The sequence below is a fragment of the Ranitomeya imitator genome, chromosome 3, assembly GCF_032444005.1.
Source record: "Ranitomeya imitator isolate aRanImi1 chromosome 3, aRanImi1.pri, whole genome shotgun sequence".
Lineage (NCBI taxonomy): Eukaryota > Metazoa > Chordata > Amphibia > Anura > Dendrobatidae > Ranitomeya > Ranitomeya imitator.
Window position 1 is genome coordinate 137,428,964 of NC_091284.1, and position 18,446 is coordinate 137,447,409.

The window sequence follows — 18,446 nt, forward strand, 5'->3', positions numbered from 1 at the left end:
ATCCAGTGACGAAACAAAGTTCTGGACTTTCTTCCCCGACCAGCGACAGCACAGCAGGGGCCTGATCGCTGCTGCGTGTCACACTGGACGATATCGCTAGCCAGGACACTGCAACGTCACGGATCGCTAGCGATATCGTCTAGTGTGATGGTACCTTTATTCCAGAGAAATCCAAGTGATGATAAGACCTTTGGGCGGGACGCAGATCTTCCTGATAATCTGCCTCCAGAGCTCAACTGAAATGAAAGGGGGAGTTACCAGTGTGAGGCAGGTAGATCAGACTGCCAGTCATTACATGTCTCACACTGGTAACTCAAAGCCCAAAGGTCTTATCATTTGGTTTGCACATTAAGAAAATTTCCCTGGAATAAGACATTAGGTCTCAGATGTCAAGTTTATCATTTTATTCAGCTTCCTATGACCTGCCTGTCCATAAAGACTATTTTGCAGGGTTCATCCTACTGACAGATTGGCTTTAATGGGAAAAAACATTCAATGAAAAAGAAGGTCTAGTCACATTCATTCGGGAATAAAGAAAGGTTTTTGTAAAATTTTAATGCATGAAAAATGAATGACCTTAAGTTCTTTGTTTTCCAGACAAGCCACAGAGTAATTGAAGATCCTAATGATTTGCGTCACGATATAGAGCGGAGAAGAAGGCAGAGACTCCACAGTGAAGAGGACGGCAATGCCAGTGTTGGCTTGTGTAACAGGTTAACTTTTTCTTCCTATTGTACTTACACATAGTCAATCTTATGTTTTCAAAGCCATTGAAAACCTCCTATTAAAAATGACAAAACAATCAAGTTGCTAATCTTACTAATTGTCTGTGTGGGTGGCATGGATTGGCATATATCAAGGTGTTTTTTAGTTGCGGTTGCAGGCCAAGAGTCATTAGCCGTGCCTAAACCACATTATATTGTGTCACTTTTGGCCACACTCATATTTTTGTTAAAGGGAATCTGTAAGCAGGTTTGTGCTACCCGGTCCGAGAGCAGTGTAATGTAAAGACACTCACCAGTTCCAGCAACCTCTCACTTACTCTATTGCTTTCTACCGTTTAAAAAAAATCCCTGTTTTCTTTGATGCAGATCTACCAGAGCTCTGAATGCTGATCTGTGTAACCCCACCCACACGTCCGATTGGCAGCTCTGTGTGCACTGTGCATAGGCAGAAAGCAGCCAATGCGTGGTGAGGCCGGGGTTATACAGCACTCATGATGTAATGTACTCAGACATATAGATCAGGGCTCGATTTTGAGATGTTTCGACTTGAATAACCACATAAATAGTTTTTCTAATGGTAAATTGAATCATATTTTTAGTTCTTATGTATAATTTCCCCATAGAGTCATATAATAATGGCAGATGTCTAGAATATGTTATACATGAATGATTTCTGTTGCCAGGGACCCCGAGGTTGAACTCCCAGTGATCATTAAAGGGTTTCTGCACCCTGGGGAAAGCTTTCAGGAGGCAGCGTTCTGATTTGAGCAGTCATCATGTGGCCTCAAGTATTCTCATTTGTATACTCACGATCACATGCTGAGTAGCTACTTATCTGCTTCACTCAGTAGAAAAAAGTGTGCGAATCACATGCTGTCACGTGACGACCGGCAAGCAAATCCCACCCAGGCAGGCTGCACTGCTTGCCGAACGTTTTCACACCCCAAAGAGAACCCTTTAATGATCACAGGGGGTCCAACCTTTGGGTCCCCCGCCACAGAAATCATTTTTTGTATAGTGATATGTACTGAATAATTTTTATTTATTTTTTTACTACTTTTAAGTAAAGCTCCAGACAGCTATTACAAACCGCATAATAATGAAACGAGAGAATATGAAAAGATGCCAAGAGGGGACAGAACACCTTTCCGAAGGTCGACAGGCCGGCCTCCGGTAAGTGGGATTTTATGCATTCTCCATAACTATTTAACGTTGCATTTTTGTCTGGATCATAATATTTTGCCTTCTGAGCTGCACTCCCAATTCTGCCGCATTCAGAGCTGGAATCGCCTTGCATTTGCTGACCCAATGTCTGCACACAGCTTGCTTTGATTTGCCTTCTGAGAACTGCTTAAACCAGGAACTAATCTGTAAATAAGGTTCTTTTTTATTAAGTTGTTTGTGCACGTCCATCTTTACCATCACAGTGACCTCAGTAATACAGATTCTCACACTAACTTAATATCCATATAAAAGTCCTCTCTTTTGGGCCTTGACTTACTGTACATTCTGAAAACTTTAGATGTCCATAGACACCTGAAGTCCTTGGGTTGCGTGAAGGCATGTCAACTTTGTTTTATTCTTTGGACCTGGAAGATAAGTGGCCCCAGAGTTGTCTGACAGTTTCCCTGTTCTTATAGAGATGATTCCTGGCAGATAAGAACCTGCATGTTTATGGAGGAATTGGGTAAAATACCCTCGCCATAAACATGCAATAATGTTAAAGGGATTGTCCAACATGTGACAAAAAAACATCTTTAATGGTTTTATTTTAAAATGGTAAACTGAAGTGTAATCATCCTTTCAAACCCCTTTGGTTCAGGCTACCCCAGTGGTCCGCATCGGGACAGGAAGCCATAATCCATTCTTCGGTTATTGGGCCATTTAGACCTGTGATTGGTGGAACGGCACATGATCATTATTATGTGTCTCTGATGACATGCCATTCCAGTCACCTGATTGGAACTAGCTTCTAAAGGTGGTTTAGCTGATGAAATTCTGCTCTGCCAATCTAAAGCCTTCATACATATTAGTTTAATGTGTAGGGGGCTTTAGTTTGGCCGTACACATTAGATGACTGTCAGAAAAAAGATGCTTCAGCCGATTGTTTGGCCGGCAGCAATGTCAGCTGACTCTCGGAGCACTCGATCAGCTGAGAACTCCTATGTTCTCTATGAGAAAGCCGCCAACTGACATGTTGGCTGGTTGGTTATCTTTGGGGAAACAATGCAATTGAAATGTACATGCGCCATTAGTCATCCGGCGCCCCCATACACAGACTGTTGGGCGAACAGAGATCACCTAAACACCAGAGGGGTTGTCCTCATGGGAGTTCCCCCTCACCCTTTACTGCTTCTTAATGTATCCACCCTAATGTGGTGGGCACTGCTATGTACCCCACTAATAACAGTGCCTGGTCTCTGGGCACCAGAGTTGCATCAGACACAGCCCACCCTTCCGACATTGAGGTGCAGAAAGTTGTTTTCTTTGGACTGGCCTCCAGTTTTTTATTTGAGTCCGTTTATTTGCCAGCAAACCTTGTTTTCCTCTGCGTTTCGTGTCATCTTTGTCTGCCCCATGGAGGATTGCATTAGATCACCTATGTTTTTTTATACACGTTATGTAATGTTTATAGCCTAAAACAAGGGAGTTCTTTGTTTATACATTGGGTTAATGAAGGATTGCTAATTAATGCCGGAAATTTTCATTTCACTCTTCAGGTCTCAGCACGTTGACTTTGGATGTCATCTTAGCGAGATCTGATTGTTTAATAACTACACCCAGATACATTTTGCCTTTCATTCCGCATAAATGTTAAGTAGCCCTCACTGACACCAAACCAACTCACACTTTCCTATTCTGTGCCGCTTTTTTATGATGGAGAAATTAATCACTGGTTTTAGTCTGCAGGAGAAATAAAATGAAGCTGCCACCCGCCTTCATGAGTCACAGCAGGTTTTCTGTCTTTGTTTTTAACACTTCAAGGGGTTGTGTGGGACTTGCATATTGATAACCTACATGTAGTATAGGTAATCAAAATGAGATCAGTGGAGGTCCAACACCCCAGTCACTGAAGTGGTGACTGCTCCTGCTGCAGCAAGACGTAAGCAGTATATGGAGCAGAATGCCGCATCTTCATACATTGTATGGTGGCTGCTGTGGAGTATTCTAGTTAATTCACTGCTCCAGAGGTCCAGTGGTGGCAGCGTTACATCATGTCATCCAATGCTTGGCATTGTTCTTGGTGATGTAAGGTTTACATGCTCCTGGTGCATACTTTATACTAAAAATACCTGAGGAGGATTGGACTCTCCAGTTATTGAGTGGTGACAGAATATTGGTGTTGTTTTTCCACTATGTGCTGAACGTTCGACAACCCTGCTATGTAACTTTACATGGTCTCCAGCTTGTAGTGAAGTTGCTTTGGCACCTCCCCTTTTCAATAATATCACTCAGTTGATTGTGGGATATTTAGGACTGAAGAAATTTCATGATCTGACACCAGTGATGTCCTGGTGATGATAAACCATTTTTTCCACAAATGTTTGTAATGGAAGACACCTCTTAATCACCGAATTTAGGTTTTTCATTGAGTCTCATTGCCACAAGTGTATAAAATATTATATTAATATACAGTTGTGGGAAAAGTTTTTGCTCCTTTCCTGATTTCCTATTCTTTTTCATGTTTGTCACAATTAAATGTTTTAGATAACCAAACAAATGTAAATATTACATAAAGATAACCCAAGTAATCACAAAATGCAGTTTTTAAGTGAAGGTAAAAAGAAATCCAAACCTACAGGGCCCTGTGTGAAAAAGTGATTGTGCCTTCTCTTAAAACATAACTGTGGTTTATCACATCTTTGGGATGCGGAGTTCAAATTCCCTAGCCACTCCGATGATTACTGCCACACCTGCTCTCAATCAGGAAATCACTTAAAAAAGCACCTGCCTGACAAAGTGAAGTAGTCCAAAATATCCTCTAAAGCTAGACACCATGTCGCAATTAGAAAAAATTCTAAAACAAATGAGAAACAAAGCAATTGAGATCTATCAGTCTGGAAAAGATTATAAAGCCATTTCTAAAGCTTTGGGACTCCAGCAAACCACAATGAGAGCCATTATCCACAAATGGTGAAAACATGCAACAGTGGTGAAGCTTCCCAGGAGTGGCTGGCCAACCAAAATTATCCCTAGAGAGTGCAGCCACAACTCATCGAAGAGGTCACAAAAGACCCCACAACGACATCCAAAGAACTGCAGGATTCACTTGCCTCAGTTATGGTCATTGTTCATGACTCCATCATAAGGAAGAATCTGGGCAAAAATGGCCTGCATGGCAGAGTAATAAGATGAAAACCACTGCTGAGCAATAAGAACAAAAAGGGCATATAAAGTTTTGCCAGAAAACATGTTGATGATCCCCAAGACTTTTGGGAGAATACTCTCTGAACTGACGAGACAAAAGTTGAACTTTTTGGAATGTGTATGTCTCAGACATCTCACGTAGACGTAACACAACATTTCATAAAAGGAACATCATACCAACGGTCAAATATGGTAGTTGTAGTGTGTTGGTCTGGGGCTGTTTTGCTGCTTCCGGACTTTTGAAGACTTGATGTGGTAAATTTAACCATAAATTCTGCTGTCTGCCAAAAAGTCCTGAAGGAAAATGTCCTGCCATCCTGCTTGTGACCTTAACCCCTTTACCCCCAAGGGTGGTTTGCATGTTAATGACCAGGCCAATTTCTACCATTCTGACCACTGTCCCATTATGAGGTTATAACTCTGGAATGCTTCAACGGATCCCAGTGATTCTGACATTGTTTTCTCGTGACATATTGTACTTCATGATAGTGGTAAAATTTCCTTGACATTATTTGAGGTTATTTGTGAAAAAAAAATGAAATTTGGTGAAAATTTCGCAATTTTCCAAATTTGAATTTTCATGCCCTAAAATCAGAGATATGTCACATAATACTTAATAAGTAACATTTCCCACATTTCTACTTTACATCAGCACAATTTTGGAACCAACATTTTTTTTTTGTTAGGTAGTTATAAGGGTTAAAAGTTGATCAGCAATTTCTCATTTTTACAACATCATTTTTTTTGGGCCACATCACATTTGAAGTCACTTTGAGGGGTCTATATGATAGAAAATACCCAAGTGTGACACCATTCTAAAAACTGCACCCCTCAAGGTGCTCAAAACCACATTCAAGAAGTTTATTAACCCTTCAGGTGTTTCACAGGAATTTTTGGAATGTTTAAAAAAAATGAACATTTAACTTTTTTTTCACAAAAAATTTACTTCTGATCCAATTTGTTTTATTTTACCAAGGGTAACATGAGAAATTAGACCCCAAAAGTTGTACAATTTGTCCTGAGTATGCCGATACCCCATATGTGGGGGTAAACCACTGTTTGGGCACCTGGCAGAGCTCGGAAGGGAAGGAGCGCCATTTGACTTTTCAATACAAAATTAGCTGGAATTGACATGGGACGCCATGTCTCGTTTGGAGAGCTCCTGATGTGCCTAAACAGTGGAAACCCCACAAAAGTGACCCCATTTTGGAAAGTAAACCCCCTAAGGAACTTATCTAGATGTGTTGTGAGCACTTTGAACCCCCAAGTGCTTCACAGAAGTTTATAAGGTAGAGCCGTGAAAATTAAAAAATCCTTTTTTTCCACAAAAATAATCTTTTAGCCCCCAATTTTGTATTTTCCCAAGGGTATCTGGAGAAATTGGACCCCAAAAGTTGTTGTGCAATTTGTCCTGAGTATGCTGATGCCCCATATGTGGGAGAAAACTACTGTTTGGGCGTATTGCAGAGCTCGGCAGGGAAGAAGTGGTGTTTTGGAATGCAGACTTTGATGGAATGGTCTGCGGGCATGACGTTGCGTTTGCAGAGCTCCTGATGTACCTAAACAATAAAAAAAAAAACCCACAAGTGACCCCGTTTTGGAAACTAGACCCCCCATGGAACTTATCTACATGTGTGGTGAGCACTTTGAAGCCCCAAGTGTTTCACTAAAGTTTATAACGCAGAGCCATGAAAATCTTTTTTTTTTTTTTTTTTTTTTCCACAAAAATGATTTTTTTTAGCCCCCAGTTTTGTATTTTCCCTTGGGTAACAAGAGAAATTGGACCCCAAACGTTGTTGTCCAATTTGTCCTGAGTACGCAGATACCCCATATGTGGGGGTAAACCACTGTTTGGGCACATGGCAGAGCTCGGAAGGGAAGGAGCACCGTTTTACTTTTTCAACGCAGAATTGTATGGATTGAGATCGGACATTATGTTGCATTTGCAGAGCCCCTGGTGTGCCTAAACAGTTAAAACCTCCCAATTCTAACTCCAACCCTAACCCCAACACACCCCTAACCCTAATCCCAACCCCAACACACCCCTAACCCTAATCCCAACCCCAACACACCCCTAACCCCAACACACCCCTAATCCCAACCCTAACCATACCCCTAACCCTGACACACCCCTAACCCAACCGTAAACGTAATCCAAACCCTAAGCCCAACTCTAGCCCCAGACCTAACTTTAGCCCCAACCCTAACCCTAATGGGAAAATGGAAATAAATACATTTTTTTATTTTATTATTTTTCCCTACCTAAGGCGATGATAATGGGGGGTTTAATTTACTATTTATAGCGGGTTTTTATGTTTGGCAGCTGTTACACACTAAAATACACTTTTTATTGCAAAAAATGTTTTTTGCGTTACCACATTCTGAGAGCTATCATTTTTTTTTCCTTATTTTGGTCCACAGAGTCATGTGAGGTCTTGTTTTTTGACGAGTTGACGTTTTATTGGTATCATTTTCGGGCACATGACATTTTTTGATCGCTTTTTATTCAGATTTTTTTTAGGCAGAATGAACAAAAAACAGCAATTTCTATGGGGGGGGGGGGGGGGTTTATACCGTTCCGCGTTTGGTAAAATGGATAAAGCATTCTTCGGGTCAGTACGATTAAAGCAATACCTCATTTATATCTTTTTTTTTTTTTAACGTTTTGGCGCTTTTATACAATAAAAACTATTTTATAGGAAACATAATTTTTTTGCATCGCTTTATTCTGAGGGCTATAACTTTTTTTATTTTTCCGCTGATGATGCTGTATGGTGGCTCGTTTTTTGCAGGACAAGATGACGTTTTCGGCGGTACCATGTTTATTTATATTTGTTTTTTAGATCGCGTGTTATTCCACTTTTTGTTCAGCGGTATGGTGAAAAAGCATTGTTTTTGGCCTAGTGTTTTTTTTTTTTACGGTGTTCAATGAAGGGGTTAACTAGTGGGAAAGTTATAGGTCGGGTCGTTATGGACGCGGGAATACTAAACGTGTACTTTTATTGTTTTTTTTTTTATTTACATATAGACATGTATTTATTGGAACAATATATATATTTTTCTTTATTTAGGTTTTTTTTTGTTTTACACACGTAAATATTTTTTTTTTTTACTTTGTCCCAGTGTGGCACCTCATGGTAAAGTGTCAGATCACTGATCTGACACTTTGCAATGCACTGTATCAGATCAGCGATCTGACAGGCACTGCAGTAGGCTTGCTGGCGCCTCCTCTGAGCAGGCGATTGCAGGCCACCTCCCTGCAGGAGCCGGAAGGAGCCCCGCGGTCAGTTGGATTCGGGGCCTGCAGGGAGGAGGAGGTAGGAGACCCTTGGAGCAACGCAATCACATCGCGTTGCTCCGAGGGTGTCAGGGAAGCACGTAGGGAGCCCCCTCCCTGCGCGATGCTTCCCTATGCCGCCGGAACGCTGCGATCATGTTTGATCGCAGTGTTCCGGGGGTTAATGTGCCAGGAGCGGTCCGTGACACATAGCGCCGGATGTCAGCTGTGATAGTCAGCTGGCACTCGCCCGCTCTCCCCCCATGAGCGCGGCTGATCAGTGATAACGTACTATCCCATCGGTGGTCAAACGGGTCCATACCACGTCGACGGGATAGTACGTCATAAGTCAGAAAGAGGTTAAGCTGAAGTGCTTTTGGCTTATGCAGCAGGACAATGATCCAAAACAAACCAGCAAGTCCACCTCTGAATGGCTTAAGAAAAACAAAATTAAAGCTTTGGAAGGGACTAGTCAAAGTCCTGGCTTTAATACAATTGAGATGCTGTGTCATGACCTTAAAAAGATGGTTCATGCTCGGAAACCCACCAATGTGGCTGAATTACAACAATTCTGCAAAGATGAGTGGGTCAAAATTCCTCCAGGGCGTTGTAAAAGACTCATTACCAGTTATCACAAACGCTTGATTGTAGTTGTTGCTTCTAAAGGTACCGTCACACTAGACGATATCGCTAGCGATCCGTGACGTTGCAGCGTCCTGGCTAGCGATATCGTCCAGTGTGACACGCAGCAGCGATCAGGCCCCTGCTGTGATATCGCTGGTCGGGGAAAAAAGTCCAGAACTTTGTTTCGTCGCTGGATCTCCCGCTGACATCGCTGATTCGGCGTGTGTGACGCCGATTCAGCGATGTCTTCGCTGGTAACCAGGGTAAACATCGGGTTACTAAGCGCAGGGCCGCGCTTAGTAACCCGATCTTTACCCTGGTTACCATCGTTAAAGTAAAAAAAAACAACCACTACATACTTACCTACCGCTGTCTGTCCCCGGCGCTGTGCTTCTGTGCTCTGGCTGTGAGCACAGCGGCCGGAAAGCAGAGCGGTGACGTCACCGCTGTGCTTTCCAGCTGACCGGCGCTCACAGCCAGAGCAGAGAAGCACAGCGCCGGGGACAGACAGCGGTAGGTAAGTATGTAGTGGTTGTTTTTTTTACTTTAACGATGGTAACCAGGGTAAACATCGGGTTACTAAGCGCGGCCCAGCGCTTAGTAACCCGATGTTTACCCTGGTGACCGGCATCGTTGGTCGCTGGAGAGCTGTCTGTGTGACAGCTCTCCAGCGACCAAACAGCGACGCTGCAGCGATCCGGATCGTTGTCGGTATCGCTGCAGCGTCGCTTAGTGTGACGGTACCTTAAGTGTGGCCCAGCCAGTTATTAGGTTTATGGGCAATCACTTTATCACACAGGGCCCTGTAGGTTTGGATTTCTTTTTCTCTTAATAATAAAAACATTCATTTAAAAACTGCATTTTGTGATTACGTGTTTTATCTTTGTCTAATATCTACATTTGTTTGGGGATCGGAAACATTTGTGTGACAAACACGCAAAAGAATCAGGAAGGGGGCAAACACTTTTCACACAACTGTATATATAACGTCGCTTTTGCAAATCATGCCAGTCATGGTCACAGGAGCGTGATTACACAGTGAGAGGAAGAATTAGTCTGCAGAAATCAGAGAAAAAGTGAAAGATTGTAATCCGGCACCAAAAATACTAAAAAAAAAAAAATTCAAACAATTGCAATTCTAAGGCTATGTGCACACGTTCAGGATTTCTCGCAGAAAATTCCTGAGAAAAATCTGAAATTTTCTGCAAGAAATCTGCATGCGTTTTTGCCGCGTTTTTAATGCGTTTTTTCCGGACATTTCCCAATGCATTTTGTAGTGGGAAATCCGCAAAAAAAACAAACAAACCACAAAATGAAAGAACATGCTGCGTTTTTTACCGCGATGCGGTTTTTTTTTGCGGAATATAAGGCATCATGTGCACAAAACATGCGGAATTCATCCTATATGATGGGATGCTTATTGTATGCTGTTTTTTTGCGGGTTTATAGCGTTTTTATCGGGAAAAAACACAAAAAAAAAACACGAAAAAAGAGCAACGTGTGCACACAGCCTAAGAGTAAAGACATTACTGTCGGCAATGTTTAAAGGGAAGGTGCCACCAGTTTTCTTGTATTTTTGTTTTTTTGTTAAATTAAGCTTAAAATAGTAATTAAAATGTATTAATGCAATGTTTGCACTGTTTGCAAACATTTCTATATGAAAAATATTATATATTTTTCTACAAATATACATATTTACCACTAGGGGGAGCAGTTTCCGTTTTAGACCTCAAGCAGCTATAGTAACATTTAGCAGCTTTACTCTTTGCTGGAAAATTGGGGCAGTAACTGCTGACATCACCATTTCCCTCCCCTTTTGGGTGGTCTAATATCCCTGGGGCAGAATGAAGAGCAGCATCACAGGGTACCACCATTTTGTGTGTGACTGCCCTGTGACCTGCTATCACCAGCAGTTACTGCATCAGAGGCACAGCTTGTTTACAGAGGAGCAGAACACAGTGGACTCAGCAGCATTTTTGTGAATAACATTCTTGCCATCCCCCTTCCCCCACCTTAATCCCTGTCCTGTCAGCTGCCCTGCTCTCTCTCCAGGTGTCACCTCCCTCTCTGCAGGCTGTGAGTGCAGCTTACCTGAGATCACAGGGACTGTGTGTGAGGGGGAGGCAGAGACACAGCAGGAGAAGCACACAGGGCAGCATGTGAGGAGCAGAGGATGTGTGCCTGCTTAGAGTACAGAGGAGCAGTGAGGGCTTCTTCTGTCCTGCGATAGAGAGTAAGTGGAGCTCGGCAGATAGCACTGGGCTATAATAAAATGGCAGCTAGTCACACCTACAGCAGTGAATTGTGCAGCCCACAGAGGCGTGCCCAGCTCCCTGCTAATGCTGCTGCAATGTTACAGATAGGGTCAGCGCCAGTCTATTATCTCCTATGTCCATGGGGTGCCATAATCTGACACTGATAGTGCCCTGCTACTGCTACAAAACCAAGATATCAGCCTCCAGTGCATTCTTTAAACTCATATAACACATGAAATCTGTTTCACATGCATTTCAAACTTGCTTATAGCAGCATGTTATGCTACATTACAGTGATTAATTAATGACCTACAAACGCGGTACCTTCCCTTTAAGGTGTCTTTCCTCATGGTATCTAACATATAAAGCTGTGTGGTGTGTGTTTGTGTGTCCGGGATTGGCATCTGCACAGTCACACTTCTGGAGCCCAGGAGAGTGTCATAGGCTATGTTGTGAGGCGATATTTTAACCCCGCGCTTTCCAATTCACAAAACAATTTTGCCTCTATCTACATAATGGGGAAAAAGTGAAAGGAAAAGTGTTGGAGGCAAATTGACAGCTGCCAGATGTGAACAAGGGAGACTTAAAGAATGAGAGCGATGGCGCCAAAGAGAATATACCGTACAGTTGCTAAGGTGGGGCCCTGACATGGGATACTCACCACACATGAGGATATGAACACACACACAAAAGGTGCCACACACTACCACGTGCTTGAACACATATACCACCCTCAGCACACATTTCACCACACATACACCAACCTCGCCACATAAAAGTTGAAACACAAAAGTCACTGCTAAAAACTCGCCACGCGCAAAATTCGCCACATGCAAAACTCACCACATGCAAAACTAGGCTCACGCAAAACTCACCTCATGGAAAACTCTCCACACGCAAAACTTGCACGCGCGGAAAAATTGCCACATGCACAAAAGTTGCAACACATGCAAAAGTTGCCTCACACAAAACTTGCACATAATCAAAACGCACCACAGATAAGGCTCTGTGCACACAATGTGTGAAGCTCTAGCACAGTAGCGCTGAGACTTTTCTTTAATAGGGCAGCATTGGTCCGGGTTTTTAGGAGCAGCCAGAGATGGCGAAGACTGGCTGCTCCCATATCTCCACCCCAAGAGTTGAACGGCTTATTTACGGCTCAGCTGCTTCAGTCTTGGTCTGTGTGGACAGGTGGAAAGGCCTATTTTGCTTTTCAGCCCTGATCAGAGCGGGATAAAGCCCTGTGATATCTAAATAGCTGAGCCATATTGCTGTATAGACTATTGTCATTTTGTCTCTGCTTTATGCCGGAAGAATGTACATTTGTTTATGGTGCAGACTTATGAACCTTAATAAATCTGCCAGTTTAGACAAAGATACCGCGAGCCTGTGTGAACGCTACCATATGTAAAAAAGAGCTGAATCAGTACAATATATATATTTATGTGTCTGTGTGTGTTGTGTATTTTGATGACAGATTATCAACATTACTAGATGGTGCCTGATTCTAACGCATCGGGTATTCTAGAATATGCATGTGCTCGTAGTATATTGCCCAGTCACATACTGTATTGGCCAGCCACATAGTATATTGGCCAGCCACGTAGTATATTGGCCAGCCACGTAGTATATTGGCCAGCCACGTAGAATATTGCCCAGCCACGTAGAATATTGCCCAGCCACGTAGTATATTGCCCAGCCACGTAGCATGTTGCCCAGCCACGTAGCATGTTGCTCAGCCACGTAGCATATTGCCCAGCCACGTAGCATATTGCCCAGCCACGTAGCATATTGCCCAGCCACGTAGCATATTGCCCAGCCACGTAGCATATTGCCCAGCCACGTAGCATATTGCCCAGCCACGTAGCATATTGCCCAGCCACGTAGCATATTGCCCAGCCACGTAGCATATTGCCCAGCCACGTAGCATATTGCCCAGCCACGTAGCATATTGTCCAGCCACGTAGTATATTGTCCAGCCACGTAGTATATTGCACAGCCACGTAATATACAGCACAGAGCCAGGTAGTATATTGCCCAGTCACGTATGTAACAGGTTAAAAAATAAAAAATAAACATACTCACCATCCGAAGAGCCCGTTGTAGTTCCGGCGCTTGTGTGCGGTGTCCGGTCCCAAGATTGGTATGAGCGCAGGACCTTCCATAACGTCGCGGTCACATGACCGTGACGTCATGGAAGGTCCTTCTCCCATAGCATCTTTGGAAGCGGAACCTGCCGCTTGCAGTGCCCAGGAGAGGATGCGACGGCGGGAGGTGAGAATAAGGGTTTTTTTTATTATTATTATTTTTAACATTAGATCGTTTTACTATTGATGCCACATAGGCAGCATCAATAGTAAAATGTTGGGGACACACAGGGTTAATAGCGGCGGTACTGGAGTGCGTTACCCGAGGCATAACGCGGTCCGTTACCGCCGGCATTAACCCTGTGTTAGCGGTAACCGGAGGGGAGTATGCGGGCGACAGGCACTGACTGCGGGGAGTAAGCAGCGGCCATTTTCTTCCGGACTGTGCCCGTCGCTGATTGGTCGCGGCAGCCATGACAGGCAGCTGCCGAGACCAATCAGCGAATGAATAACCGTGGCAGACAGAAGGACAGACAGACGGAAATGACCCTTAGACAATTATATAGTAGATACCCATACTTAGTTTATTGCATGCGGGTCACTATATAACACCATTTATTGTTATTACACTATGATTGCTGTAAAGCACAGTGGAAATAATGGCGCTATACAAGTCAGTAAATACCAGTAACAAAAAAATATCAACAGGATACTTTAATGATTTAAGGGTTTTGCTGCTATTTTTTTAATGTATAAATGCTTGAGCAAGGGAAAAATGGAGAAAGAAAAAAAAATCAGATACTCAGCCTATGAGGGTATGTGCACACGTTGCAGATTTTGCTGCGGATCTGCGGCGTTTCCGCAGCTGTGGATCCACAGCAGTTTCCCATGAGTTTACAGTACAATGTAAACCTATGGGAAACCGAAAACGCTGTGCCCATGCTGCAGAAAAAACTGCGCGGAAATGCAGCGGTTTACATTCCGCAGCATGTCAATTCTTTGTGCGGAATCCGCAGCGTTTTTACACCTGCTCCATTATAGAAAACTGCAGTGGAATCCGCACAAAAACCTTGGTAAATCCGCTATAAATCTGCAGGAAAAACGTTGTGTTTTTGCCCTGCGGCTTTATCAAATCCGCAGTGGACAATTCTACGTGTGCACATACCCTAAAACTGGCAATGCGCAAAACTTGCTGCACACAACTTGCTACACTAACCTGTCACATGCAACTCGACACAAAAAGTTGCTACATGCATGTCGCCACACAAAACTCAACACACACAACTTGACACATGAAACTCGCCCTAAAACACACACAAGTCTGGTATTATCCTTCAAAAATAAAAATCAGATTAATAAGCAGACAAACTACAAGAGCAACAAATGTACCATATAGGAAATACGGCAGCTGTCAGTCACATGACTTGTCTATTATGTGTATGTGTGAGCTAATATATGCTGACAGGGGGGAGGGCTTCCTGTTGGCTGGGGATTTATCAGGCTGCCAATTTAGCTTACAAATACTGAGGTAAAAATACTGAGCAAATAACTTGTGAACGAGGTCTAATACAGGAGGAGATGACACACAGATATATACTATATACAGGGGAGATGACACACAGATATATACTATATACAGGGAAGATGACACACACATATATACTATATACAGGGGAGATGACTTACAGGTATATACTATATACAGACGGAGATGACATACAGGTATATACTATATATAGGAGGAGATGACATGCAGGTATATACTATATACAGGAGGAGATGACACACGTATATACTATATACAGGAGGAGATGACATACAGATATATTATGTAAAAGAGGAGATGACACAGGTATATGGAGGAGGAGGAGATGACATACAGCAGGTATATACTATATAGGAGGAGATGACATACAGGTATATACTATATACAGAAGAGATGACATACAGGTATCTGCTATATACAGGAGGACATGACACATAGGTATACAATATACAGGACTATATACTGAGAAAATAACATGTGAACGAGTTCTAATACAGGGGAGATGACACAGGTATATACAGGGGAGATGACATACAGGTGTATACTATATACAGGAGATGACATACAGGTATATACTATATAGGAGGAGATGACATACAGGTATATACTATATACAGAAGAGATGACATACAGGTATCTGCTATATACAGGAGGACATGACACATAGGTATACAATATACAGGACGAGATGACATACAGCAGGTATATACTATTTACAGGGGAGGTGACATACAAGTATATACTATATACAGGAGAGATGACATACAGGTATATACAATATACAGGAGATGACATACAGGTGTATACTATATATAAGGGAGATGACAAACGTATATACTGAAAGGAAAATGAAAGGTGTGAGGTGAAAATGAAAAGGTGTGAGTGCAAAATGAGAGGAGTGAGAGAAAATAGTGGAGTGATCGGAAAATGACAGATGTGAGGTCAAAATGACAAGTGTTAGGGGGGAATGAGAGATGTGAGGGGGAAAATGAGAGATGTGAGGGGGAAAATGAGAGGCGTGATGGGAAAATAAGAGAAGTGAGGTGCTATAACTAACCACAGATATTTACTATGCCCAGGCAACGCCGGGCTCTTAAGCTAGTTTTTAATAAAACGAAAATAAAAGTTTGCATTTTTTAATAGTTTTTGGTGCCAGATTGCATCTTTTTCACTTTTTCATTGTTCATTCGTGGATACCGGCCTCCCAAGATCCGAGCATCGATCCAATATCAGAATTTATAGATATTTTCTATCGCATGGTGAGCTGTTGGTGTTTTGTCTTTTTCTGCATAAATCACCGCACCTCTGACAAGTCACCCACTGATTTACATGACGCAAGAGCAGAGTTAATTTTACACTTATAGCAATCGCTAAACCACAATCAGTGGCTTATTAGAATATAGGAAAAGGGTGCAATAACAGACTTGGTGGCAGTTTAAGTTATAGCACTGCAAGAACAGCTATTCTTCCAGTGAGAGCTGGTGAGATTTCTAATGGAGCATATGTCGGGTGTATTACAGGACATATCCACAGCAAATTACAAATTTCCCTTTTTACCATATTTCGCATAACTAAACATTGCAAATATGTATAAGTGCAAAATGGACTTGTAGAATGGATGGAGAATATGGTCGTTAAGGTTATGGGTCAGTAATGTTATACTGTCCGGTAACATATACATATTCACCAATGCTGCAGTGATAAAGGCTGATCATATTTTATGTCCTTGGATTATTGCAGGGATCAAGCTACAGAGGAAGCTCACACCAGTTCTTCTCTTCAAGGAGCCATTTTGAACATTAAAATGAGGTCAGAAAGCCTTACAAGGTGCAATCAGTATTTTTAAGGAGTTTGACACTATTATTAATCATAGATATATTGGCTAGTCTAATGTGTAATTACTCCTCTCAGCCTGATTTTGTTTCTCAGACCTCATTATAAGTTCGCATGAAAAAGCAATGAAGAGATGCTTATTCTATCATGTCTTCCCAATGGGAATTATGTTTGTAGTTGCAGCCAGATTTTTGATACTTGGCGGGGAGTTTTTACAGTTGCACTGTTTGTGGAAGTTTGGCCGCTGCTAATAGAGCTTCCACAGACAGACTTAGTGCAAGCCTCTCCCTTTACCAAATCCCAACGGTTACCCTGACATTCACCCTTTAATCCCTGTATAGGGATCTGGACTTGCACGGAGACTCATGGACAACAGAAACTGATTCAGCTGCTGACCAGTGCAGCAAGCTGGAGGCAAGAAAAGTTGTCACGGAGGGTCGATATCAAGAAGTCACAACAAAATCAGAAAGCAAATGGGTGGTCAAAGTACAAGTCAGGACGATAAAATGGGATTAATTAAAAAAAACACAATAGGAGCAAGGACTAGGGCTATAGACCAGGTAAGCTGAACTTATTAACTGTCCGTAGAAGTCAGAGATTTAAATAGCAGACAAACTCAGAGAAGAATTAATCTCGTTGCCGCTTGATTTTTTAACGGCATAAAAGTCCCGGTAATAAAACAGGATTGTCACATATCACCCGCAACAAAGATGCAGTGCCATCAAGCAGCTGAAGAAGAAACAGAAGGGACAGGAACAGTCACAGATGTTGCAGGGGCTTTCGGAAGCCGCATTTAGTGTACGTCTTTTAAGCGCATGACGACAAATAATTGTACAATTATAATTTCAATAATAATCCCACGTTACATAGATCCAAATAAACACAATTTCTCTGCTAAGCGCATAGTGTCAAAAGGTTAACATGCAAAATACTGACCAGATAAATGTCTCCAAAAAGAAATTACCACACTACACCACTTCAAAGGATAAAATGGTAGTGGGATAGTGGTCAAATTTCTACAACCACCTGTTAATAGAAATTTTGGCCTGCATACGCCATAGCGAATAGCAAAGAAATAAGTTAACCCCTTCATGACCAGGGGATTTTTCGTTTTTCCGTGTTCGTTTTTCGCTCCCCTCCTTCCCAGAGCCATAACTTTTTTATTTTTCCGTCAATTTGGCCATGTGAGGGCTTATTTTTTGCGGGACGAGTTGTACTTTTGAACGACATCATTGGTTTTAGCATGTCGTGTACTAGAAAACGGGAAAAAAAATTCCAAGTGCGGTGAAATTGCAAAAAAAGTGCAATCCCACACTGGTTGTTTGTTTGGCTTTTTTGCTAGGTTCACTAAATGCTAAAACTGACCTGCCATTATGATTCTCCAGGTCAGTACGAGTTCATAGACACCTAACATGACTAGGTTATTTTTTTATCTAAGTGGTGAAAAAAAATTCCAAACTTTGCAAAAAAAAAAAAAAAAAGTGCGCCATTTTCCGATACTTGTAGCGTCTCCATTTTTCATGATCTGGGGTCGGTTGAGGGCTTATTTTTTGCGTGCCGAGATGACGTTTTTAATGATAGCATTTCGGTGCAGATACGTTCTTTTGATCGCCCGTTATTGCATTTTAATGCAATGTCGCGGCGACCAAAAAAACGTAATTCTGGCGTTTCGAATTTTTTTCCCGCTACGCTGTTTAGTGATCAGGTTAATACTTTTTTTTAATTGATAGA

At 42.3% G+C, this 18,446-nt stretch overlaps 1 protein-coding gene across 7 annotated transcripts in view; it reads left to right on the plus strand.

The window, feature by feature from the left end:
• BCLAF3 (BCLAF1 and THRAP3 family member 3) overlaps positions 1 to 18,446 on the plus strand; it is a 148,272-nt gene that overhangs the window by 107,754 nt on the left and 22,072 nt on the right. For 3 of the 7 annotated variants that reach the window (XM_069761505.1, XM_069761508.1, XM_069761506.1), the window contains 3 exons: positions 598 to 713; positions 1,790 to 1,898; positions 16,623 to 16,691. In XM_069761505.1, the coding sequence (XP_069617606.1) occupies positions 598 to 713; positions 1,790 to 1,898; positions 16,623 to 16,685 (288 nt within the window). In that variant the 3' untranslated portion in view covers positions 16,686 to 16,691. Of the gene's footprint in view, positions 1 to 597; positions 714 to 1,789; positions 1,899 to 16,622; positions 16,710 to 18,446 lie in introns of all 7 variants that reach the window. The other 4 variants (XM_069761507.1, XM_069761509.1, XM_069761510.1 and 1 more) reach the window with 2 other exon arrangements.